This window comes from Tenrec ecaudatus, chromosome 15 (assembly GCF_050624435.1).
Source record: "Tenrec ecaudatus isolate mTenEca1 chromosome 15, mTenEca1.hap1, whole genome shotgun sequence".
Classification (NCBI taxonomy): domain Eukaryota; kingdom Metazoa; phylum Chordata; class Mammalia; order Afrosoricida; family Tenrecidae; genus Tenrec; species Tenrec ecaudatus.
This window is the reverse complement of record NC_134544.1, coordinates 21,661,908-21,687,035: the sequence shown is the minus strand read 5'-3', so window position 1 is coordinate 21,687,035 and position 25,128 is coordinate 21,661,908. Positions and strand designations below refer to the sequence as shown.

The 25,128-nt window shown below is 45.8% G+C and overlaps 1 protein-coding gene across 1 annotated transcript in view; it reads right to left on the bottom strand.

Annotated features, from left to right (window-relative positions):
- Positions 1-5,687, bottom strand: part of CCDC68 (coiled-coil domain containing 68) — a 34,016-nt gene extending 28,329 nt beyond the window's left edge. The window contains exons 1-4 of the mRNA XM_075533166.1: positions 5,571-5,687; positions 4,129-4,215; positions 1,938-2,081; positions 295-420 (exon numbers count right to left, since the gene is read on the bottom strand). Of these exons, the coding sequence (XP_075389281.1) occupies positions 295-420; positions 1,938-2,081; positions 4,129-4,215; positions 5,571-5,687 (474 nt within the window). The remainder of the gene's footprint in view (positions 1-294; positions 421-1,937; positions 2,082-4,128; positions 4,216-5,570) is intronic.
- Positions 5,688-25,128: the final 19,441 nt, after the last annotated feature.

Sequence of the window (25,128 nt, the reverse complement as noted above, 5' to 3'; positions counted from 1 at the left end):
GATTATGCATTGGATTGCTAACAGCACAGTCAGCAGTTCAAAACCACCAGCCACTCTTCGGGTGAAAGACTGGGTTTTCTACTCCTGTGAAGAGTTAGTCTTGGAAATTCACAGGGGCACTTCTACCTTGTCCAGGAGGGTGGCTGTGAGTTGGCATGGACTTTATGAAACTGAGTTGGATTTCTGTTTTTGGAGGAGTCAGAAATGGCCTGTCGCCCATCTCCTTCCTCTGAAAAGAAGACCTTGAAGGAGTAGGGACTTCCGTTTTCCACAGAGCAACTGCTGGCTCAGTACCTGCAGAGAGTGTCTGCGATCCTCGTGCTCTTTTCTGGCGTCTTCAGACTGCCGCTGGTAGTTTTCAAATAATCTCTGTGCCACATTTCTCAGAGCCGCTGCTCCAGCTTCTCTGGATGCTTCCAGCTAGGGAAGAGGCGGAATGTGACTTTATAAGTGTTTTTTGTTAATGATGAAAAGGGTTAAAGGTAGGAGGGTTTGATGAGCAGTGAAAACCATTGAGGGTGTGCCTGTCTGATTGGCACCACCATAAATGGCGAATAGGAGAAAACCTCTATTTGGTGACAGGGAGATTTGTCTCCGCCAGGCCAGGGCAGAGTCCACAGGTACCGTGCCCTCCAATTAAAGACAACCCCCTTCGAAGAGCTCCACGATGCCCGGCCAACCTGGCTCACTTCTCTGAAAATGTGAATGGTTATCTCCATGCTAAAGGAAGGGTTAATCTCCTAGAAAGACAAGTGAGGCAAAGCTGGAGGAATCAGACAAGCAAAGCCACCACATCATGAATCTTTCAAGGATTTAACCTGAGGAAATAATCCAGGATGACCATCACGATTTACCTACCAAGATACTCACTGTAGTACTGCATAAAACACACACAACAGGGGGGGGGGGGGGCAAATGGAGACCACGCAGCCACAGGAGATTCAGGAAACAAGCGGGGGGTGGGGGGCCTCTAACGATGAAGGCCACAATTGCTGTTCATTCAATATGGGGACACTGCCTTATGATTTCTGAGATGAAAAGTAGTCTCCAAAATAAAACAGTGAACTGTAAATGTGCTAAAATGTAAACATGCTTCTCTGGAGAGCAGGGCATTTGTGTGGATCTATGTGAGTGTGTGTGTGAGTGCGGGTGCATGTGTGAGTGTGTGTGTGAGTGTGTGTGTGTGGGGGGGGTGGGTGCGAGTATGTGTGTTATGAGTGTGTGTGTGAGTGTGGGTGTGTGTAAGTGTGTGGGGGGTGGGTGCGAGTATGTGTGTTATGAGTGTGTGTGTGTGTGTGTGAGTGTGTGTATGAGTGAGTGGGGGGTGGGTGTGAGTATGTGTTATGAGTGTGTGTGTGAGTGTGGGTGGGTGTGTATGAGTGAGTGGGGGTGGGTGCGAGTATGTGTGTTATGAGTGTGTGTGTGAGAGTGTGTGTGTGTGAGTGTGTGTATGAGTGAGTGGGGGGTGGGTGGGAGTATGTGTGTGTGAGAGTGTGGGTGTGTGTGAGTGTGTGTATGAGTGAGTGGGGGTGGGTGGGAGTATGTGTGTGTGAGAGTGTGGGTGTGTGTGTGTGTGTATGAGTGAGTGGGGGGTGGGTGCAAGTATGTGTGTTGTGAGTGTGTGTGTGAGTGTGGGTGTGGGTGGGTGTGAGTGTGTTATGAGTGAGTGGGGGTGGGTGCGAGTATGTGTGTGTGAGAGTGTGGGTGTGTGTGAGTGTGTGAGTGAGTGGGGGGTGGGTGCAAGTATGGGTGTTGTGAGTGTGTGTATGAGTGAGTGTGTGTGTGCGGGTGTGAGTGAGTGTGTGTGGGTGTGGTGTGAGTGTGTTTGGGTGTGGGTGTAGATGCCCTCTACTTTTCAGATCCATGAGCGCTAACAATCGATCCTATTGGCTCAAAAGCTCAACGTGCAAGATTGAAAATGTCTCTTATGCGCCTACCTTGATTTTCAATAGTTCATTCTCCTTGTTCATTTCTAGGAGCTGTAGCTCTTTGCCTCTCATCCTGTCCATGAGTCCGTCCAACGTGCCCACACCAGAGGGGTCCCGTTCAAAGCCAGAGCCATTTTGAATGTTTTCACAGCGCTGAAATGAACAAACATTAAAATAATCGACCTTTCCTCAACAAGAATGTTTGCCCTGTCTTACACAAAGAAGTTTTGGTGGCACCACGGCTAACCAAAAAAAAAAAAAAAAAAAGAGAGAGAGAGAGATTTGGTTTGAACCGACCAGTCAACACAAGGAAGAAAGGTGTGTCTGGTTCCCTAATAGTTTAACTATTGGCCTTTCACTGCGCTGAGGATAGAAAAGTAATGAAAATCCAAAGCACATGGGAGCAATGAGCTCAGCGGCCACGTCAACATCAGTCCCCAGGCCCTGAAACCAGAAGAGCTAGATGGTAGCTAGCTACCAGTACCAACAGCTCTGGAAAGGATTACATTAGAAGGTCCTAGAACGAATGTGAGGAAAAGGTGGAACAAAGCTCATAATAATGAACGAGATCAAGCTTACTTACTGGTCAGATAAAGGCTCATGGAACCCCTAAGACTATTCCCCTTAAACACCTTTCAGATCTAGAACTGAACTCTCTCTGTAGCTCAGTTTTCATCCAAACAATAGCAGGTCAGTGGGGGAACAATAACAGTCAGGAAGTGCTTACACGTAGATGATGGGTCTCAACTTCCTCATGTTGCAACCCTTTAATACAGCTCTTCATGTTGTGGTGACCCCCAACTATAAAATTATTTTCGTTGCTACTTCATAACTGTAAGTTTGCTATTGTTACAAATCAGAGGATCCCTGTGAAAGGATCGTTCAACCCCCACTGGGGTCGGGACCCACAGGTTGAGAACCACTGCTGTAGCCTGATTAACCATTTGAGATCAAAGGGCAGCATTTACCCAAGAAGGAAATTCAAAAGTGTTTGAAAAGAAGGAGAAATAGAAACAGGAAACTCAAGGAGGAAGTGAGATAAGTGATGTTATATTGAGGATTGGCAATGAATGAGATGAAACACAACGTGTACAAACTGCTCAATGTAAAGTGGTTGATCTTCTCTGTAAACCTCCCCCCAATTCACAATAGAAAGATTAAAAAATACCACAGCCTTGCAAATCCTATGGGGCAGTTCTATATAAGCCTGTAAATTCACTATGAGTCAGTATCAACTCAGTGGTAATCATTGTTGCATTACAACCATAGCATTCCCTAGAACTTCAAAGATAGGATTAAGCCCTGCTTCTAAAGCAAAACTAGTCACTTCCATGGAGTCAAGTACAATGATGCTTCATCGGAATCATCTTATATCAAATTTCCAGTCAGAGATACCAGACCTGGGTGTTACGGTCAATCCAAGTACAATGCAGATTCTGAATCAGCAGCTGGAGGGGAAGGTACCAAATGGTGCACTGCAACAACCCCTTGGTGATGGGATGCTTTTGGCGCTGTAGACCCCACTCTGAGTAGCAAGGCATTAGAGCATTGTTGCCGAAGCCCTACAGGGCAGTGCCATCATACTGATGGGGAGGAGGAAGACAGCACTGGGTACTCAGGTAATATGATGATCTTCCATGGATACAGATACCGGGAGCAGATGCACTGGCAACACATGCCATCTCAACTCCTAAGAATCTGCTGTCAACCTGGCCTCCAACATCCTCCACTTGATTCCACCCAATGGTCGAGTCTCAGTCCTCAATTTGCTTGGCCCATGAACACCAGTACTTGTGATAGAGTGGTTCGTCCTACCTTTCAGAAACCTTTCCCTCCCTTGCCTGCTGAGATTTCACTCTCTCCTACTCTTCCTCCCACCTCATAGGCCACTCTGCACAGCCTCCTGTTGTGATTCTCCTCCCACAAATCAAAACACTGGAAGTTCTAACCCACAATCCTTAGAGAACATTTCCTCTCTTTCTATTCACATTTAGTCACGTAATGGTCTCCTCTTGTGATGAAACATTCCATATATTCGCCCAGAACACCTTTAGATGCTTCCAGCATATTTTAGTGCTCATTATCTAAAGCTTGAGATAATCATTGACAGCTGCCTCCTTCCCCAAGTTAAAGAACATCTATGCCATCTTAAGTTTCTTTCTGAAGAAATGAAAGCAGTAGAGGTAGCTGAGTGCATTACCGTCGCATCTCTTATGTTACTCGTATTGCGAGGTCCTGCTTCATCTTTAAACATTTGATTTCGGATCTTTTCCAGAGTAGTTCGAATCTAGAGGGAGAAACATTTTTCAAAGAAGTGTAATATCAAAGTGTTGTTTCTTCTACTAACCATTGTGGGATCTATCTGGAAAGTAATACCTTTATACTAACCTTCAAGTTTCAGTAAGAGTCATCGAGCTAACTTGCATTTCAACTAATATTGTTTAGATCACACACACAAAATAAGCATCTGGTCTTTACAATTATTTTGTGGTCAAACCTAAAATAGGATAAATTAATATTATATTACAAAATATAACCACAAGGAGCCCTGGGGCATAGGGCTTACAGGTTGGGCTATGATCTGCAAGGTCCACAGTTTGAGGCCGCCATCTGTTCTATGGGAGAAAGATGGGGCTTTCTTCTCCAGAAAACAGTCACAGTCTCAGACACTCACAGGGCAGTGCAACCCTGTCCCATAGGGCAGCTATGAGTCGGGATTGACTCATAGCAGTGAGTCTGAGATTGTGAGTTTTGAAATGTAACCATAAATGATTATTCCTGAATAACTAATATATAATACCATTTCATTCTTTTTCAATATAATTTAGCACTTATTTAGTAATGAATATAAAACAATTGCTATCTAGTAATTACTTCAAAATAATTACTACCTACTAATGACCGCAGCAGAACTACTATAACTAATTAGTAAAAATGAATTGCTATTTAGTAATTACAACAGAAAATTACTAAGAGGACACAATACAAATGTATGTGTGAAAGGTAGGCTCCAGGTCTTGGTGACCTAGGGAATTGCAAGACACTGGCAGATGAATTCATTGATTAATACAGACAAGTTACCAACTGCCCATGCCAGAATTTTTCCATCTGTCTTAAAAAACAATGGCTGGAACATAGACTTTGGTCAGCTAGTATCATCTTGGATTCTCACAAGATTTCATATTTTAAAATCAAGTAGCGTGCCCAGATGTATTCAATGGCAATTCAATTCCCTGAACTGTGAGAAGGAACCCCGTAACAAGAGTCACAAACGCAGCAGGAGCACAAGTATCTACTCAGGAACACAGTACCAAGCACAGGAGACAATTGGGAGAGGCTGTAAAACAGCAGGCGACCCCGTGGTGAATAGAGAAGGGTGAATTAAGAGCTTATAGGTGTTCTGAACGCTCCTGGCCGTTTTCAATTTTACTGAGTGAAAAGCATCATCTTGCTCCATGTGTAAGGTGAAGCACATGGGGTTTCATGGCCTCAAGAGAATTGATAAACAGGCACCCCAACTTCAGCTACAAAGAACATCCCTTCTCAACTGTGAGTCACAGGGAAACCGAGCACACCGGTCCACAGGAGAACTTGTCTTCGAAAGTCACACAACACTGCATGATCAGGCCATCACCCACGTACCTTTTTCACATATTCTGTTTCTTCAATGATGTGAGCCGATGTGGACTCATATAAAGCAGAGTTCCCTTTGTTCCTGGCCCTTGGGGCCACTTCCGTGGTCACCGTGACTGTTGCCATTGCAGAAAGGTCAAATCCTGGCTTTAGGAAAACATAAATCAGTTATGCAGCACTGGTTTCTTTGACCATGTGTCTTTATGGTTCATAACCTGGCAGGTAAGTGCTGGGCTGCCATGGACAAGGTAACTGGTCTCAAAGACCAGGAGTAGCTCTGCTGGAGGCAGATGAGGCTTTCTACTCCCACAAAGAGTTGAAGCAACAGCAATCTAGCTGAGAGGAAGTACTAAGAGGCAGAAGAGTGTGATGGTGGGGCAGGACGAAGGTAAAAGGAAACAGAGCAAAGACCTAGGAAGCAAAGCTATGGATAGAAGTGTAAACATAGGTGTGTACATATGTCAATACAATAAATCATAAAAATAGAGCTATTGGCCTATGTACATATATTTATATGGCAATGCACTGAGGTAGTAGATGGAGTTTGGACCTCTGCTCAAGCTCTCCCTGATTGCAAGAACATGTTGCTCTAACAACCTGGCATTCTGTGATGTTCACCCTCCCAGCATGACCACTGGAGACAAAATGGGTGCACAAGCAAATGTAGTGAAGAAAGCAGATGGTAACCGGCTGTGTTAGTTACATAATCTGGTCTCCATTTGGGACTTGGGAAGATTAAGAGTGAAGGGTGGAGTCTAGTCTGTCAATCACCTCATATTCAATGTATTCAATGGCAAGGCCTTCCCTGAACTGTGAGAAGGAACCCCGTAACAAGAGACACAAACGCAGCAGGAGCACAAACATATACTCTGTGTGGGTGTGACCTTCTCCTGAGAATTCTGGAAAGTCCTGTATTTTCCTCCTTGGAGATGGGAGACACTTCTCTGTCTCTGCTCATCCTCTTGGAGATGCTCTACTGATAAGACATGTGGCGCTACGTCCTGGGAGCTGGAAAATCCACCTGGACCTACCCTGATGCAACCAGACCTCTGGAGCCGGAGAAACCATGTAGAGACCCCTGCAAGTGCTGAGATGCTTACAACACCCCTGGATCCACGAGACTTCCAATCCACTGGCCTGTGATTCTCCTGCATTTGGCATCATTTCTGGTGTTTTGTGAGTCTGAAGAGGACTTTATAGATTGGTAATGGACATATGGGCTAATATTGGACTTATGGACTTGACCTGGACTGGGCTGGGACATTTTCTCAATATTCAATTGCTCTTGTATATAAACCTCTTTCTTATATGAGTATCTATGAATTTGTTTCTCTAGTCTACCTGGACTAGCACACCGGCTATCAAAAAATATTGCATTGGGGGTCCTAAAGGCTTGAAGTTAAATAAGTGGCCATCTAGCAGAGAAGCAACAAGCCCACATGGAAGAAGCAAACCAGCCTATATGATCAAGAGGTATCAATGGGATCGGTAACAGGCATCAGAAGATGCCAAAACAAGCAAACAAACCCAAAACACCATATTGTTGGAAACAAGGGGGATCAGAGAAGAGACCCAAACCCCATCTGTAGACAATGGGACATCCCCTCACAGAAGAGCCACAAGGAAGGGGATGAGTCAACCAGGGCACATGATAGTACCGATAAAACACACAACATGCCTCTGGTTCCTTGAGGCTTCTTCACCCACCTCTATCATGATGCCAGTCCATCCTTTCACTGTGGCCTAGACCAGAACAAGTACACAAGTACAGATAAGAGCTCATGACACATGGAATCCAGGAACAGCAATGGGAGTAGCAATGCCAGGAGGGTATTGGGAAGGTGGGGAAAAGAGGGGAGGAAGGGGGAACCACAATGATCAACACATAACTACACATGCCCCCACACCAGGAGGATGAACAATAGAAATCATGGGGAAGGGAGACAGCGGTTGGTGTAAGATATGAAAATAATCATAATTTATCAAGGGGTCACAAGAGTGGGACGGGGAGAGGGAGGGAAAAAAGAGGAGTTGATACCTAGGGCTCAAATAGAATGTAAATTTTTAGAAAATAATGATGGCAACATATGTACAAACGTGCTTGATACAATTGAATGGTGGTCCAGGATACCATAGATTTACTATTTTCATGTCATACTTGCTTTCTTATTCATCTGGTTGGCATGGTTCTGCTTTGTGAATGAGTGTGATTGAACATTTGACTCTATCACCAACCCCTGTTGCTTGCGTACCTAGTGCCCAGCTCCTTAAGAGTTTAATCTGTACAAGTCAACAATTCATGTTTTGCAGTTTGAAGAAAGCCTATACTTGTATAATCACCTTTTCTCAACAGTGTTTTAAATTCTGTAACATTGGTTAAATTAATGACACTATGAGAGAATGACCTGTAATGTTCTCCATCATCTAATAACAATGATGTCTCTAAAGTGAGCCAGAGACATATATAAACCACAACTCCAGGAATAGATTTTGGGCTTATATTTAGTTATAGCCAGATCTAAGAACAGTTAGGTCTTAGGACAGGAGCCTACTCTATACTCACTCTCACGAAGAGATCCCCGAAGATATGGGTGCTATAGAAAATTGAGGTAAAGAAATCAGATGGTACTGAGTTTTAGTAAGACTAGCATCTAGGGTCTTAAAGTCTTGTCTTCAAACAAACAGCCATCCAAATGAAGCAGCAACCAAATCCATATGGAAGAAGCACACTAGCTTGTGTGATCCAGGGACTGTAAATAATAAAATCAAAATCTGAAGGAGGGAATGGTATCAGAGCTTAAATTGTAAACACCTGGTTTGAAAAGGCCCTGAGTGGCAGTGGAAGCCCAAAATCCATTTGCAGGGTCCACGCATGGATCAAGCCTTCAGTGAGTCCCCTCTGAACGTAGTCCAGAGAGGTGACTAGCCTTCCTATCAGATAGAGAGTATTATAAAATCAAATAGGACAGTAGTTGGGTTAAAACGCAATGGCTTAAAAAAAAACGCAATGGCTTATCATTTGATCATCCTTTTGACCCATTTTTAAATGACTTTCATTTTTAATATTGTCTGCTTTCTTTTAGATATGAAGTCTTTCTATATTTCAACTAGGCATTGATGTTGGCTTTGCTTCCTTCCTGTTTGTGTTTTGTATCATTTTCTGTGTATGAAATCCAGGATAGATAAATCTAGAGAGACGTACACTGGATGACTAACTACCCGAGGGCATGGCAGGGGGGATTAGGGGAGATGGAGAGCCAACAGCAATGGTGAAGAGAAGAAAATGTTCTGAAATTGATTGCGATGATGACTGCAGACCCCTTCTTATGACTGCATACTTACATGGCATGTTCTGTGAAGCGTGTGCCAGTAAAACTACTTTGACAAAGGTTACAGCTTTGGAAAACATATGCTTCCAAAAGGAAAGTTCAACCCTGTTCTATAGGGTAAGTGTGTTTCTGAATCAGCTCAAATGGTTTGTTTGTTTGTTTTATTTGTTTGGTAAGAGATTTATGGCACATGACCAAAGGCAATCTCTAAATCTTGTTTGATATCTGATGCAAACCAACCAACCATGTAGAGGCATCTTTGAAACAGCTGGGGCAACCAGAGGACCACCGAAATATTGGAGAGTATTATAGAGATTTACTGTAATTCTGTTACACATGGTAATGGAATGATGGGACAGTGTTGTAAAGATCTTATCTGTTAGTGATACACACCGAAATATTAGCTAGTGAGATTATATTCTATTCAGATTGGCTTTCAAATACTGTCGTCGGAAGGGAAAGGGAGGTAGGCATAAAGATAAACGAGTGTGATAAAATGTGGCTCATTGGTGAAGCAGGATGATGGGCCCCACGGGGTTCATTAAATGACCCGCATCTCTTTTTGCTTGAAACTTTCTTTAATAAGCAATGAAGAGCTAAAAATGAAAAAGAACAAAATTCCCTGTGAGAGAGGATTCTTCATCCTGCCTCACCGAGAAGGAAGCCCTGTCAGTTGACCCAAGAGCACAGCAAAATTAACCGAACTGAAATTTAAACCTCAGACTCTCTGACCCAGGTTCAGGGTTGTTTCCATCACAGGGGAGCAACCAAAGCCTGTATGTCCTGGCAAGGTCCTGTCCCATGAAACCACACAATGAATTTCCACTTTGAAACAAGATTGCTTCCAGGGATACCCCAAAGCCCTGCATTTATCCTGTGAGCTTGAATGAAAGGGACAGAGCACACCAAGAATTTTCCATTGTATTATATGCCCTCGCAGACCACAGCTCCGGCTTCTATTACTTGTGTGCAGAGTTGGTTGGGCCACACAATGCTGCAAGTGGGTGCCTTGCACAAATGGAGGGAAAGGAATTCTGCGACCCATTCCCTGACTTCTCCTCCTGACATCAAACTGCATCTAAACACTTGAAGTCAAGCAACCACAGAGGCTGTTGCAACCTGCTTGCAAACCAGAGAGTGGTGGTCAGGAGAGGGTCGCTGTTGCTGTGAGATGGGGTTGTACTGATTCAATTACTACTCGGTGGCCCCATGGCATGGAGGCGAGTTGCCTCACCACGTTTTCCAAGCTGAAATCATGACAGAAGAGATCATCAGGTCTTCCCTCCATTTGAGCTGCCGGAGTATCCTAACCATTGACCTTTCCATTACCCGTTGTACCAGGGCTCCCTGCAGGTGACGGCTGCTGTTGTTAGGTGCCATAAAGTCCCCTCCGACTACAAAGAGAACATGACCTGGTTCCGCTCCACCCTCACCGTTATTCTTGTTTGAGTCCATTGTTGCAGCCTCTGTGTCAATCCATCTTGTGGAGGACGATTCTCTTTTTCTCACCTTCCTCTTTTTCTACCCTTTGAGGTAGGATGAACCAGTTCCATTCCCAGAAGTCAGTCCTGGCTCACCGTGACCAGATTAGAGTCAAGGCCAGCAAACTTCTGTCTGTGAGCCCAATCAGCCCTATTACCTGTTGGTAGCACCCACGAGCTAAAAATGGATTTTACTTTTTTTTGAACAGATCAGAGTCATAATAGCATCATACAACATGTGAAAACAATACACACTGCCACTGAGTCGATGCTGACTCACAGAGACCCTGTAGGACAGGGTAGAACTGCCTTTGTGAGATTCAGAGTCCGTAGCTCTTTACAGGAGTCTTTCAGCCACTCTTTACAGGAGTCTTTCTCCCTCAGAGTGGCTGGTAGCTTTGAACTGCTGACCTTGCAGTTAGCAGCCCAAAGTGTAACCACGACACCAGCAGGGCTCCTTCATGAGAATAGTGTGTCCTTCGAGTTTCAGTCGCCACAAATAGAGTTTTATTCCAACTTCAGCAAGGCCATAAGTTTCCATATTGTCTAGGGCTGCTTGTGCGCTGCAATAGCCAAGTGAGGTCTCAGCAGTTATAAGGAAGTATGGATTCACAAAATCGACACTATTTTCTATCTGGTCCTTTACATGAAAAGTTGGCAGGTCCCTGGGCTTTGACGTGGCCTGTGTTAGGAGTAGGGGTCAGTGGGAAAACAGCACTCAGTCTGAGCTGAGTTGCCTATTTCTCCTGTTCAACTGTATTTGAATTATAGTCCCATTTACTTGCTTTTCGCCTCTATTTTCTTTTGAATATCTTCTGCATCGCGCACACTAGCAAATAAAACACTTCCATGGCATCAGCTCGGACTCATGGCAGCCCTGCAGGGCAGATTGGAACCGTCCCTGTGGGTTTCCAAGGCTTGAAATCTTTATGGATGTAAATCGTCTCATCTTTCTTCCAAGCAGAGAGGCCCTTGGTTTCCAACCTTGAACCTCGTGGTTATCAGCTCAATATATCACAGAAATCACTTGCTCTTTAGAATGAATCCCACTCTTATATAATTTGACAATCTCATTGGGCCTCATTACAGATGCCAAAATACCCACTCCTATGTGCCTTTTATTCTTACTATTAAGGGGCTCTGCTCTGTAATCATTGATTTTTCTCAAAGTATTGCACCTCCACCACCTCATAAGTAAATCAAGTGACTTTCAGATACATACTAGGAATCGTTCATCCTGAGTGTGCCCTTTGATCAGCCCACCTTAAACAAGTTAGAGAGAATTTTAGGCTCCTGCCATATCTGTACAGTGCGGTTAATGACACTAACACTGTGTAACTGGAATACAGAAACTCCAGCTCCCTTCCACTGAGTTGATTCCAAACTGTCCCTTCAGGTTTCCACTTCTTCAGAGAAGCACACAGTGGCTAATGGACTCGAACCACTGACCTTTTGGGTTATAAAAAATGTCTGGTTGTAACAGGCACTTGAAAGGCACCAGCTGTCACTACTGCTGTTGCTGTTCTATTAGCTTAGCCACGAGTGTCCCATAACAGGAGAGGTAGCAGACGAGTGCCCCATACAGGAGAGGTGGCTCCTGACTAATTCTTTCCAGAGTCGTTTACCCAATTCTCTATGTGATCTTAAGTCTATTTCTTTCTTTGGTCCAGAAAACTTTTGTGCCCATCATTCTTGATTTGTCTAAAGAAGTTCAGGTGAGCGAAAGCCAGAAAAGCCCACATTGCCACATGGCATTACCATCCTGGGGAGAATGTATCTTAGCATTTTATTTCAGCCAGAAGTAGATTAGGCAGATAAATTTTCAAAATAAAACCTAATCAGGTAATTAAAGTAAGAAAAGAATGCCACTGGTTTTAATCCAGAATGGATTGAAGGCGGCTTATCAATGGCTTCTTGCCAAGAGGACTTATTTCCTGGATGAGAGCTTTATCCACAGAGTTCCCACCAGAGTAAAGGCATGAGGCAGAGAGGGCTTGGCTGTCTTGCCATTGGGGCAACCACTCTGCTTTGCCCTGCACCACACAGGGGATTTCTGCAAGAGGTTTTCTAGGGAGAAGGAGGGCTCTGCAGGCCCACGCTGCCCATCTAATGGTCTGGCTCCTCCATTCAGAAGCTGCATGATCTTGCACAAGCTCCACGACTTCTCAGTCCCTCTGGGTCCTTGTCAGTTAAATGTGGCTACTAGTAATCTCTATCTCACAGGTTGCTTACAGGATCACATCAGTCAAACATGGATACCAATGCCTAGTCCATAATAAGTGTACATGCCTGTCAAATAAAATGGGAGACCATATCCAGAACCAAGGCTGGGTGGTCTTATATGGGGAGGGGGATGTTTATCAGGGCTATATAGGGGATCTCTCCTTTTGATGATTTTAATGATAGACAATCCATCGTACTGGGTGTATTAACAACTGGTCAATAACTGGCCAACATCCACACCTGAAAACACTTAAGCCAAAAAACAAACCAACTCACAAGCATTGAGTTGATGTCAACTCATAGCAAGCCTCTAGAACAGGGTAGCACTGCCCCTGTGAGCATCCTTCACAGGAGTAGAAAAATCCCACCTTTCTCCCATGGAGCAGCTGCTAGCTTTGAACTACCGACTTTGCAGTTAGAGCTCACTGGGCCACCACGACAGCACCAGCATCTGATAAATAGTTGCTCCTTTTCAAAGCCATTCGTGTGATTAGGAGTGATAACCACCACACCATTGGACATCCAAGATGATATAATTTAACCTACTCCACTGCTTTGTGACCTAGAGTGGCTCAAGAAAACTCTCATGCCAGACGTACATATACGGCGATTGTGGTGGACAGCCACCGAGCCAGCCCTCTCTCTTCTCACGGTAGTAACCCCACACACAACAAAATAAAACAGTTCTTAGCCCGGCACCAGCCCCACCATCCGTTGTGGATCAGACACTTTTGCCCATAGAGTGTCCATGAGTTGATTGTTGAGAATATATTTCTAGGCTTTCCTTTCTCATCAATCTTAGTCTAGAAGTTCCACTGAAACTGTTGAGCCCCCAGTAGACATGCCTGTCTCTGAGGACAGACTCGCAGTGGCTCCTCATGAGATGCAAGGGAAGGGCGAGCTTATGTTTCTCTGCTGGAAACTATGACACAAGCGTTTCCTTTCTTTACTTAACCCTCGGTTCAGTTATTCAGAGAGTAAATATTTATTGTGCTCGGATCTGTGCCCAGAGGTGAGCGGGGCATGTTGCTTGCTCTCATGGGCCTCTCGGTACAGAGGGGAGGAGAGCACGAAGCAAACCAACCAACCTCTAGGAAATCTGATGTGGGCAGGGGTCCAGCCTTGAGCCAAAGCAGAGCACGGGGAGGGGCAAAGGCGGGCGCGGGATTGGGTGAGCAGAACCTGAGGACGTGACGTTTGACCAAAACATCGGGATGAAGGCAGGTGTCCTCCGTGCAGTGTTCTGAGAGAAGAGGGGAGCGGTAACAAAGGCTGGGGTTGGCTTAGGGTGTTCTCGACACAACAGTGGAGAGTGAAGGAGTCAGGTGGGGGCTGGTGGACAAGATCAGAATCAGGCACAGGTCGGAGTCTAAGGAGGCTAGCAGGTCACTGAAAACGTTGGATTTTTTCCAAGATGTGGTGTTAAGGCCTTGGAGTCCTGTCAGAGGAGGCCTCTGGCTGCTATGTGGGGACTAGCTGTAGGACAGGTGGTTCTCAACCTTCCTCATGCCGCGACCCTTTAATACAGTTCCTCATGTTATGGTGACCTCCCCAACCATAAAATGACTTTTGTTGCTACTTCATAACTCTAATTTTGCTACTGTTATCAATCAGGCGACCCCTGTGAAAGGGTTGTGTGACCCTGAAAGGGGTCACACCCACGGGTTGAGAACCACTGCTGTAGGGCAAGAACAGAAACAGGCTAAGTCCAGAGCCTCCGTAGTCATTTGGGCAGGAAAGATGGCATCTTACATTCAAAGAAGGGAGTAAAAAGTCATTGGATTTGGGGCCTAATAAAGGTAATTCCAAGAGTTTTTGTTACATTTTTCCCTTACAGGTGAAAGGACCAAATTCTCCAATGACTTAATTTACAGCAAACTAGTTGTTGTTTTCTCCTTCTCCCTCAGAGTTGAGTAGACTCATTGACCATCTAATTTGCTGAAGGAGTGGCCTAAGGAGCAGCCCTTGCTGCTGTGACACGTGAGGAGGGAAGAGGATTGAAGGATCAATACCACACGATTGCAGGGGTCAGAAGGTGTCCTAAGTGCCTCAGGTCAGTCCTCATCAGGGGCAATAAGGCTCAAGGGTATTTTCCATTCACTTCCAGTGGATGTTAAGGGAAAGCACCAGAGCGGATGTCTACTTTTAGCTGTCCTGTCCAGCACGTGGTCCTGGGTCTCAGGCATGTGGAATCACCACCTGTCTGCATCTTGTAGCAAACGTCTTCCTCATTCTTCCTCCCCAGTCCTGGAGCATAGGAACCAGACCCAGCCTCTGTCAGCCCACCACTCTCTCTCCCAAGAACAACTTGGAAGCTGGTGAGCTGACTGCTGGAATGTGGAGGCAGTGAAAAACTAAGTTCTTTAGAAAAAGGAAGCAGTCTGACACATGAGGGGGCAGTGGCAGGGGGGCTTCATATCCAAAGGCACAGACCCCAGAGGCAGTTTCCATGAGTGACCAGAGGCGTTACCTAACCCAGCTTTCCTTGTGAGTGACCTTGGCTCTGCTCCCAACACTCGGGATCCTGCCGATTTCCTAACCCCAGAGGTTCAACTCTCCTCTCAGTTCTGGCAACTGCTCCATCTGTTTCCAGTGCATTCCTTTTCTGTTTACATTGGCCAGAGTCAATTCCTCAGGTGTGCAACCAAAGGCATGGGCTAGTTTCAGTTTGAGTGAGTTTCCAGAAAATATCTTGCAACCTCACAATAAAGTTTAATTGTGTTGAGGGTTAGATATGAGAAATTAAACATGAGAGCATCAACCCAAGTGATAGAAGGGCAATTCATTGGGGGGGGGGGGAGGGTGGTAAACATAGCTCCAGCCCATGCATGAGAAGGCTGCCCTGAACATTGAAGAGTACACCTGTTTGGCAGCTCTATTACACAGCACAAGGGTGACATCCAGTGTCAGCTGGCTAAATCTCAGGTGACTCTGTTGTCATTTACCTGAAATACTCAGCATACCAAATGGCACAGATGAAAGGAAGTATGTGATTTAAATGTCACATGGTTTCCACCATCATCAAAACCAGCCTATGGTCATTGGTGAGGCAGTCTCCTATGCCAGGAGGGCCCTGGTATCTAAATGCCAGGAGGACAGGAAAGCATCTAATTTACACAGACTCTATTCCTCCCAGGAGTCCTGGAAGGGCAGTGGTTGAGTACATGGCTACTCACCCAAAGGTTAGAGGTTCAAACCCATCAGCTACTCTAAGAAAAGATGTGAGAGTCAGCTTCCATGAAGGTTGACAGCCTGGAGACCCCGTGAGGAAGTTCTACTCTGACCTATGGGGTCTATGAGTCAGACCTGCCTTGAGAGTAATGAGTTTGGTTGGGTTTGGTACCACCACCACCACCCCCTCTACCACCACCACTGCCGCCACCACCAATGCCTGTCTCCAGCACAGAACAAAGCATCCTACACCACTGGCATTCAAAAATGTATTGACCAAAAAAACAAACCCAACTCACTGCCATCGAGTGGATGCTGACCCATTGCAAGCCGACAGGGCAGAGTAAAACAGCCCCGTTGAGTTTCTTAGCCTGTAACCCTTAAAGGGAGTAGAAAGCCTCCTCTTTCTCCAAAGGAGTAGTTGGTGGCTGGTGCTTTCTAAGTGCTGACCTTGAAGGACAGGTCTCAAATCTCAGGAACAGCAAATATTTTCCAAACAGTTTCTAAAACCAAATACACACACTAGAGTTTTCCAAACCCACGTAGATGCAGTTACCATGCTCAATAAAATGTGAAATCATTGGAATGTGATACTGAGCCCAGAGGAACTTTTGCCATCATGACATTTTTCATTAATAACTAAAAGTCATTTAAAGGGCCACAAAACATTAACTTAAATACAGCCATACCTCATTTCACTGGTCTTTGTTTTATTGCATTTTGAGAGAAAGACGGGGCTTTCTACTTCTGTAAACAGTTACCGTCTCAGAAACACACAGGGGCAGTTCTACTCTGTGCTTTGGGGTCACAGTTGGCATCAACTGGATGGTAGTCAGTTGGGGAGGGGGTTGTGTTTTTTGTTTCTGTTTTTTTGTTTATTGTGGTGTGCACATATTGGGTTTTGTTTGTTTGTTTACAAATCGAAAGTTTGTGCAAACCCTACATTGAGCCAGCCTATTGGTGCCATTTCCCCAAGAACACATGCTCACTTTATGTCACATACTGGTGATTCTCACGATATTTCAAATGTTTTCTCAATGTTATTGATGCACATTTAATAGTTTACCAAGCCAACACCTCTGCCTACAAGTCACTATCCACCCACAGTGACCATAGATGTGGCTTTGAAGCTCTAACTCTCAGCCGGAGCAGAAAGCCTCCCCTCTCTGCCGCAGTGTCTAAACAGGGAACTGCAGTTGGCGGTTCACCACGTCCCCATAGTGTCCACAGGGTTCCTTACACCATACTGTGAAGACAACTTTACATGCCCTCGGGAAACAAACTTTCGTGTGGCGTGCCTTATTGCAACATCTGCTTCATGCTGTAGTCTGGAATCTACCCTGTAATATGTATCTGTGGTCAACCTATTTCTCAGTTTAAAATGCGACACCACAGCATAAAAAAAGACTCGAAACTCCTTTCTAAATGTTCAGCTCTATCCTTTCCCAGTTATCATTCCAAACAGTCTACCCCTCATTTTTTCAGCCATAGCCTACATGTCCAGGACAACTACAGTCCGAGGTAGTAGAGCAAATTGCAAATAAAGTGGTAAGCAAACCCGCCTATTAGTAATTCATAAACTCATAAGGTAAACAAGTGCACTCAAAAGGGCTCTGTCGTCGATTTCAGTGAGCACAGAGGATCAATTGGGTTTGTAAGGAAAAAAACTTAGGACTTTCTTTCTGAAGTTTGCCACCAGGAACGGAATTTCCTCTTTTTGGTAAGTCCTCAAGAAGCCAGGCTGGAGTCTTCTTGGCGTTGCTTTCAGCTTCTGCAACCTCCACTCCCTCTTGGTTGTTGGGGGAGGGAAGCAGCCCAGCCACCTGATAACAACAGCCCCGATTGTGCTTGTGCCTGCCTGGGCACCTGAGAAGACAACCAGCTCAAATTTCTGCAACATCAGATTTCAGCCAAGCTGAATATTTAATCGCGTTAGGTAAATTCAAAAGGGCGGCGCATCCCTTCTCTACTGAGCAAGCAGAAAACCCCCCCTCTAGTCTGACACTCCATCCGTGCTGTGGGTACCCCAGAAAAGAAGTCAGGGAGGCTTTTGTTCCCAAAATAAACAGCATCAAAGCATCCCCCACGGCGATAGCAATGGCCGTGGACCCCACTGAGTGGGGTGCGGGGCCTGCTGTAACTCGGACCCTGTCCTCAACCTCAGTTCCCTTTTCCTTCCAGGGAGGCAGAAAATGCACATGCTCCTCAAGCCCATACATACACCACACTTGCTTTCCTTGTGTCTCGTCTTTCGCCAAATGCGGCGACTTCCAGCCATCAACCCCATGACACCCACTCGTGACACCCGTCAGAGGCTGCTCTGTTTGGGCTACACCTGTCGCGTCCTGACAGCCAGCGCGAACCAATGGACCCCTTCATTCATTTCTGCCCGGAAACCTGGGATGGCAGGTTTTCCCAAGGGCTGGGAGCTGGCAGAGGGACTGCAGAGTCAATGAATAACCAGCGGCAGGTCGAGGTAAGGAAGGGCAAGGCAACTCTGGCCTTGGTGAGGAGAAAGAAACTCAGCGCCCCAAGAATCGGAACCCAGAGCCGGCCCTGAGGGCTCTCTATACCAGGCCGCGGGCTCTTTTCCCGCCAGACACAGTTACCTTGGGGCGCTGCGCACAGCTGCGCTAGGGGATCCGGTCCTAGGATGCGGGGCAGGCACTCACCTGGCAGAGGTGACCTGGCGGTGGGCGGGCGCGCGCGGGGCAGCGACTCAGCCTGCTGGGCGTTAGAGTTTGCCTACCTAGGAGTCGCAGAGAGTGCAGGGTCCAGTCCAGTAGACGCTCCTTAACCTTGGTCCCTGCTTTCCCGCCAGCATCCGGTGGACAGGACGGAGCTGCGGCCTCAAACATGGGGCTCCGCCTCCAGGGCGTGTCCAGGCAGCCAGGGGCCGCGGGGGAGGAGCCTGGGCCCGGAGTCCTGTCCCAGCACCCTGGTAGCTCTCCCTGCACCCTGCCACCCTAAGAGCCGCTCAGTGAAACTGCACAATAAGTTATTTGCTGCAGCCTTTTAAGAGAGTTCTCTTGGCTTTGATGGTCATGAACTTTTGCTTAGGTTCTTTTTAAGTCACTTAAATAATTATTTTTTGGATTTGCAGAACAGTGTCAACGATGACACAGAGGGCTCCTGTACCCCTTCACCCTGTGTCTTCTAATGTCACATCTTCCATGGCCTCGGTTCACTTGTCAAAACTAGGACATTAACCTTGGGACACGATGGTTCACTCCTGACTGTATTTAAATTTCACTGGTTTCCCCATTGGTATCCTTACCTCTTCCAGGACGCCACCCAGGACCTCCGCTCTTGCCAGCCGCCGCTGGTCGGTTCTACACAAACAGTGCCGCCCTGGGACCTCTGTCTCCTGAAAGGGCCAGTGTGTACGTGGATTATTTGGAATTCTTCTACAACAAGCCTGTGAAAGCCAAAACCCAGGTAGAGTGGAAACCTGCCATGGAAGGAAACCCCAAATATTCCCCACTAAGGTGAATGCGTACAATGGAAAAGTAGTGGCTGCGTGCACCTGTGGCATGTTCTGAGGCCTGACAAGCAAGTCCCTTCGAGAATGACTGTCTCAGGTCAGTACTGCATGACAGAGGTAGGTCCTTCTCTCCCATGCGTTTACCTACGCACATGTTTATTTCCATCTCCAGGAACCTTCGTGCCCTTGTGGTTAAGGGTTTGGTGGCTAACCAACAGCTCCTCTGCATGAGAGAGCCCAGGCTTTGGACTCCCATAGTGACGGTCCCTAAACGCACAGGGACAATGCTACCCTGTCCTGTTGGGTCACTAGGAGTCAGAGCGACTCTATGACTGTGTATTTGGTTTGATTTTATATTTAGTAATAAATGAATACTCCATTATTGATTTTGATACTTAGATTGTTCCAACGTTGACCTGGGGAGCCTCTCACATTCCTTCCTGTGACCTTTGAAAGTTCATAAACTTTGAGGGTTGAGCATAAAACTTTACTCAACTGAACCACGCCTCTCTTAAGGAGTGCCTGTGACAAGTTGCAGCCCAAAGCAGGTATATGAGGCTCCAACTCCCTGAGAGCCATTGGGAATTTTCATAGGAACTCTTCAGTGATGGATTCCCCAGCTCAGTCTGAGGCAGGAAAAACAAATTTCACCAAAGAAATATTTGTGGATCAGAAGATTTCAGCATTGACGGGTTTTATGCAATTTTAGGTTAACTAATCCTTATGGTTCTGTTAAATAAATTGAAATCTATATATCTCACTCTCATCAAGTTGGTTCCAACTCATAGCAGCCATATGGGACAGAGTGGAACTTCCCCCTGTGGGTTTTCTGAGACTGGAACTCTTTAGGGGAGTAGAAAGCCCCATCCTTCTCCCAAATGGCTGGTGGCTTTGAAGTGCTGGCCTTGCTGTTAGCAACCTAACGTATAACCACCAGGACACCGGAGCTCCTCCTACCTAGAGCTAAGTGTTTGAAAAACACACACACGAAGCCAACTCCATGGCTTTGAGTTGAGTCCTATTCAGTGACCTTTTAGGACAGACAGAGTAGAATGGCCTGCCCTAAGGTTTCCAAGACTAGAGATCTTTCTGGAAGCCAATGGCCACATATTTCTTCCCTGAAACAGCTTTCCATTAGTAGTCAAGTACTTTGTCACTTGTACACACACACACACACACACACACACACACACACACACACACAGAGCAACTCATGCTCCCAATATAGCAGTGGGTGTTTATGCTGCACGCTGAAGAAGGCCAGCCACTGTGGACCCCTGGTTCCCGGTTAGGGTTCAAGTTGGCAGCATCCCCAGCACACTTCTTCCTCCAGACCTTGCTCTGGCTCAACCTTTGGTGCCGCCCTGCTTTTTCGTCCTGAGTCCAGGCTAAGGCAGGGAGACACACTGGGGGATTTCCAGCCCCATAGGGCCCAGCGGTTCCCTGCCTTCCAAGACTATTTGAAGTTATCAAAATCCTTCAGTGAAGTAGCACACCAATTCAAAGAAAGCATTTCGGACTTCAATCCCAACATATTGGGGAGAAACTGGCAAGATCTGAGGTGAAAGTGAGATTTTTGTGCACTTTCCGTGTCTACACGGATGATGGGGGAGGGGGGAAAGAATCATTCTAGTCGGTTTGAAATACTGGTCACATTTCACAATTCTCCCAATGTACTAACACCTACGTAATTTTAACCTATGTGGGATGAATGAAAATGTGAACTGTAGTCCATCACAGGGACTTTAGGCATGTCAGGAGAAACCAGTGTCTGAAAGATCTCATGCTTAGTCAAGTGGAGGGCCAGTGGAAAACAGGAAGGCCCTTGGCAAGATGGATTGACACAGAGGCAACCACAATGGGCTCAAACGGGGCAGTTGTGAGAGTGGCAAAGGCTTGGGTGGTGTCTCTTTGTCCCATGCACAGGCCAGCTCAACAGCACCGCACCACCCCAGGTACAACACGGTCATCCTCCGGAGAAGCCATCGACCAGGCTTCAATACATAAGCCCCTTAGTGTGACTTCGAGATTGGAAATCGGAGTAATGGACAGGGGACAGGAGTTTATGGATCTTATTTTGCTTATTGCCATAGCCTCCCTTTGCTATTGTTTTATAATTTATTAATTTGTGTATTTGTAATCATTTAACTGATATATAATTCTTCTATCACACATTTCAGTGGTTCAATCACATTCATAAGATCCAACCATCACCGCAATCAATTCCAGGATCTTTCTTCTTCCTTGCATATGTTGTTAGCTCTCCATTTCCACCAGCCTCCTCTGTCATGCCCCTTTGAATTGATTGATCCAGTTGTTGTCCCCATAGGTTGACTGAATCTGAGCTTCATATACAGAAAATCATCAAAATCAAGTCAGAATACAAACACACGGCACAAGAACAATGATTAAATGAAACAAAGAAAAGCATTAATCGATAATAAAGCAGAAAATTCTAAAAGCTGGACCAATTATACATCAAGTAAAGAGGACCTCTTTGAAATGACACTTTGATGCACAAATCATGAAATAGCCGTGCTTTCGAAAGCTGACTTTACTCACGTATGTTTTTATATCAGGTCATCTGCATGAAGCAGCATGATCATTGTTACACATTTCAGGGAAGTTGAATTTGATGAAGGTTATGTGCTGCCAAAGGCATCCTCAATCCATTGCTCAGTACTCTCTCTGTGCTCTCGTGAGTGCGTGCGTGAGCACCGCACACATACGTGTGTGTGTCCAGCACGTGTGTAGTGGGGCAGGGGCAGCGTCCCCTTCTGCAGCATTCCATAGATTGCTGTGGATTTTGAAAGAGGAGCTGGTAGCAAATCAAATGCGCTCTTAGAGTGCCAGGCCTTGTGACCTTTGGCCTGGAATCATATTTGAAATGACTGTCATTTCTGTTTGGGGCTTTATTTGCTAAAAGGTGGGTGGGGAGGACAAAGAAGGAATTGTGTCTCATCAACCCACTCCCCTGCCTCACAAACACACACACACACACACCCCTTAACTCAGACCACACCTATTCCTCTGCCTACACCCACCCAGGTCTATGTCATCCTGTCCTCACCGCTCACACACACACACACACACACACACACACACTCACACGTCATTCTTTTACATCCTCTGCATTCCCTCCACTCTGTGCTGCATCCCCTGCCAAGGGGTGGGTGTCACACACTAGTCATGGGGGATGCTGTGGTGCTCCATCCCCAATTCTCACCTTCTTCTTTACTTTTGCTTACCTTGTTGTTGTTCATTTTTTGGTTATGATTTTTCTCCATAGATTAGCCCTTCCCTATCCTCTTTGTCCTGAAAGCACCTTTCTTCATTTAGTCTGATATTCAGGGAAGTATTTTCAGAAGCAGCCAGCAAACTCAGGAATTTACCCCCAAAAGACTTGATTGATTACATTTGTGCTTATCATCAATTCCTATTGCTGCTGTAACACATTACTAGTGACGTGGTGACTAAAGACAATGAATATTGATTATCTTAGCATTCTGTAGGAGGGAAGTCTGACGTGGGTCCCACGGGCCTAAATGAAGACTCTTCAGCCTGCCAGTCCTTTCTGGAGCCTCTGGTGGGAAACCCATGTCCTTCCCTCTTCCAGAGCTCCTTGACTCCCCTTCAGAGTCAACACAGAGCATCTTTGAACCGCTGATTCCAATTCTTTCACTTTCATTTGTAGGGATGCATGTGCCTTTGGAATTGCCCAGATAGTCATGCATAATCTCCCCATATCCAGACCCTTTATCACATATGCAAATCTCTGTCACCAGGAAAACTCACCTGGTCACAGGTTCTGGGGATGGGAACGTGAACATGGCAGTGTAGGCAGGAGTGTAGTCTGTCTGAGTGACGCCAATGAGCAACAGCATGATAAATAGTTGTCAAGGATTTTATCTTACTTTACATTTTATATTACTGGGCCCATCAATGGACCATCAACCACCAAGACCCCTGGAGGCAGCAGTCAAGATATCAAATTGTACCGAGCATGTCTGCTGCACAGGACCTCTCTAAAGTGTTCAAGAGCAAAGATGTTACTTTTAAGACGAAGGTGCTCCTGACCCAAGTCACAGTACTTTCAATCACTTCATACACACATGGAAGCTGGTCGATGAGTAAGGAACATCAAAGACAAATCGATGCTTTCAAATGATGGTGTCGTTGAAGAAGAGACATCAGTAAGTGAATACAGCTGGCTTGCAAGAAGTGCGTGCAGGAAAAATGTTCTTTGGAAACAAGAATGGCCAGACTTTCCCTCTCTTACTTTGGACATGTTATCAAGAGCAACAGCCCTGGAGTAAGGCATGGTAAATAGAGGCTCAGCGAGAAAGAAGAAGACCTTCCGCAAAACAGATCGACACCGTGGATGCAACCATGAAAACACACACCTACTATGGTCGAGGGGACAGGCCTGAGCAGGGCCAGGCAGTGTTTGGTTCTGCCAATCATGGTGCTGCCATGACCCAGGGGTCAATTTGACCCAGGGAATCAACTTGAGCACAGCAAACAACAACTATGAAGTTGGGGTCCATTTTTATCATTGTAAATTTTGTATTCTAAATGTAGGTCATCTGTATGCATTAATAAAATAACTATGAATACAATTATATACATAACTTAAATATTCCCAAACAATCGTTTATGACTGAGTAAGTATTAAGTGCTGGAACATGTAATGAGAAGGTTCGATGTAGTTGATGTTCTAGGAAAGGCCTATAGAGAAGACTGTAGCTGCACCTGGGGTAAAGGTAACATAGAAACATTGGGAGAGGTGGATGTCTGTCAGGTCAGGTACAGGCAAAGGCACTGAGAGTAAATGTTCAGTTACCAGTTAGACTAGACCAGCAGCACACAGGAGATCAATGGGAGATAAAGCCAAGTCCTGGGAACAGCCCTTGAGTAACAGACAAAGGACCCAGGAAATGCATTCTCTTGTTCATCTCTGCTAAGAACAGAAGGGAAATCACTGTCAGACCCGAAACTCTGTTGTTATTCTGAGCGCATTCATAAAACATTTAGCAATTATTTATGCACAACATAGCCATGTCTACTTGTATGTACTCATCTGCCTGGACATGTTAATCTTTTTCTACAAATTGCTTGTATACAATAGACACAGAAACTATGACATAACTAAGGGTGATCCTCACAATATGTAATTACTGGTTCCGAAAAGACACCCACCAATCATAAAAGCTGCCACCCAACAACCTTTGTGAATGAACCAGTGGGAACCAGCTCAGGGTCACCTCCAAGAATCATTATGTAAAGCTATTTAAAAGTCCCAGCAAGACTAAATGTTCTTGCCAAAATGTCCATTCAAAACACGTTGTTGCTATTATCGTGTGTTGGCAGTCGAGTCTCCCTGATAGCAACCCTAGAGGACCGAGTACAGAGTGCAGATGACCTTCATAGGTCCTGCTGTTCACAGGGTCCGATTCAATGATGAGCTTGTTGCAATGGGGACTTAGCAGTCCTTGTAGTACCAAATGTGGCTTCCCTCTCGCCATGAAGTGGGCATGGAGAAAGGTGGAGGGGGCACGACTTGAGGGATCAAGTGTCTACATTCTTCTCAAGGTGGAGGAGGGAAATGGAGCCTAAAGTGAGGCTGTGGGGAGGTTAGGGCAGACACTTTTCGGGGAGCGAGGTGGTTAACCATTCCCTGCCCTTAGTTCCCTTGAGATGGAGTTTGTATTGGAGTTCATATGGCAAAACGGGGAGACGGAGAGCTCATTTCAAATGCAGGGACCCTGCTGGGGCTGCCTTTCCTGAACCCTGCGGCTGCATCAGGATCAGTTTAGGATTTCAGCAGGAGAGCCCAGGGCCCCCCTCTGCTGCTCTACCCTGTTGTCCTGGGGCCCAGC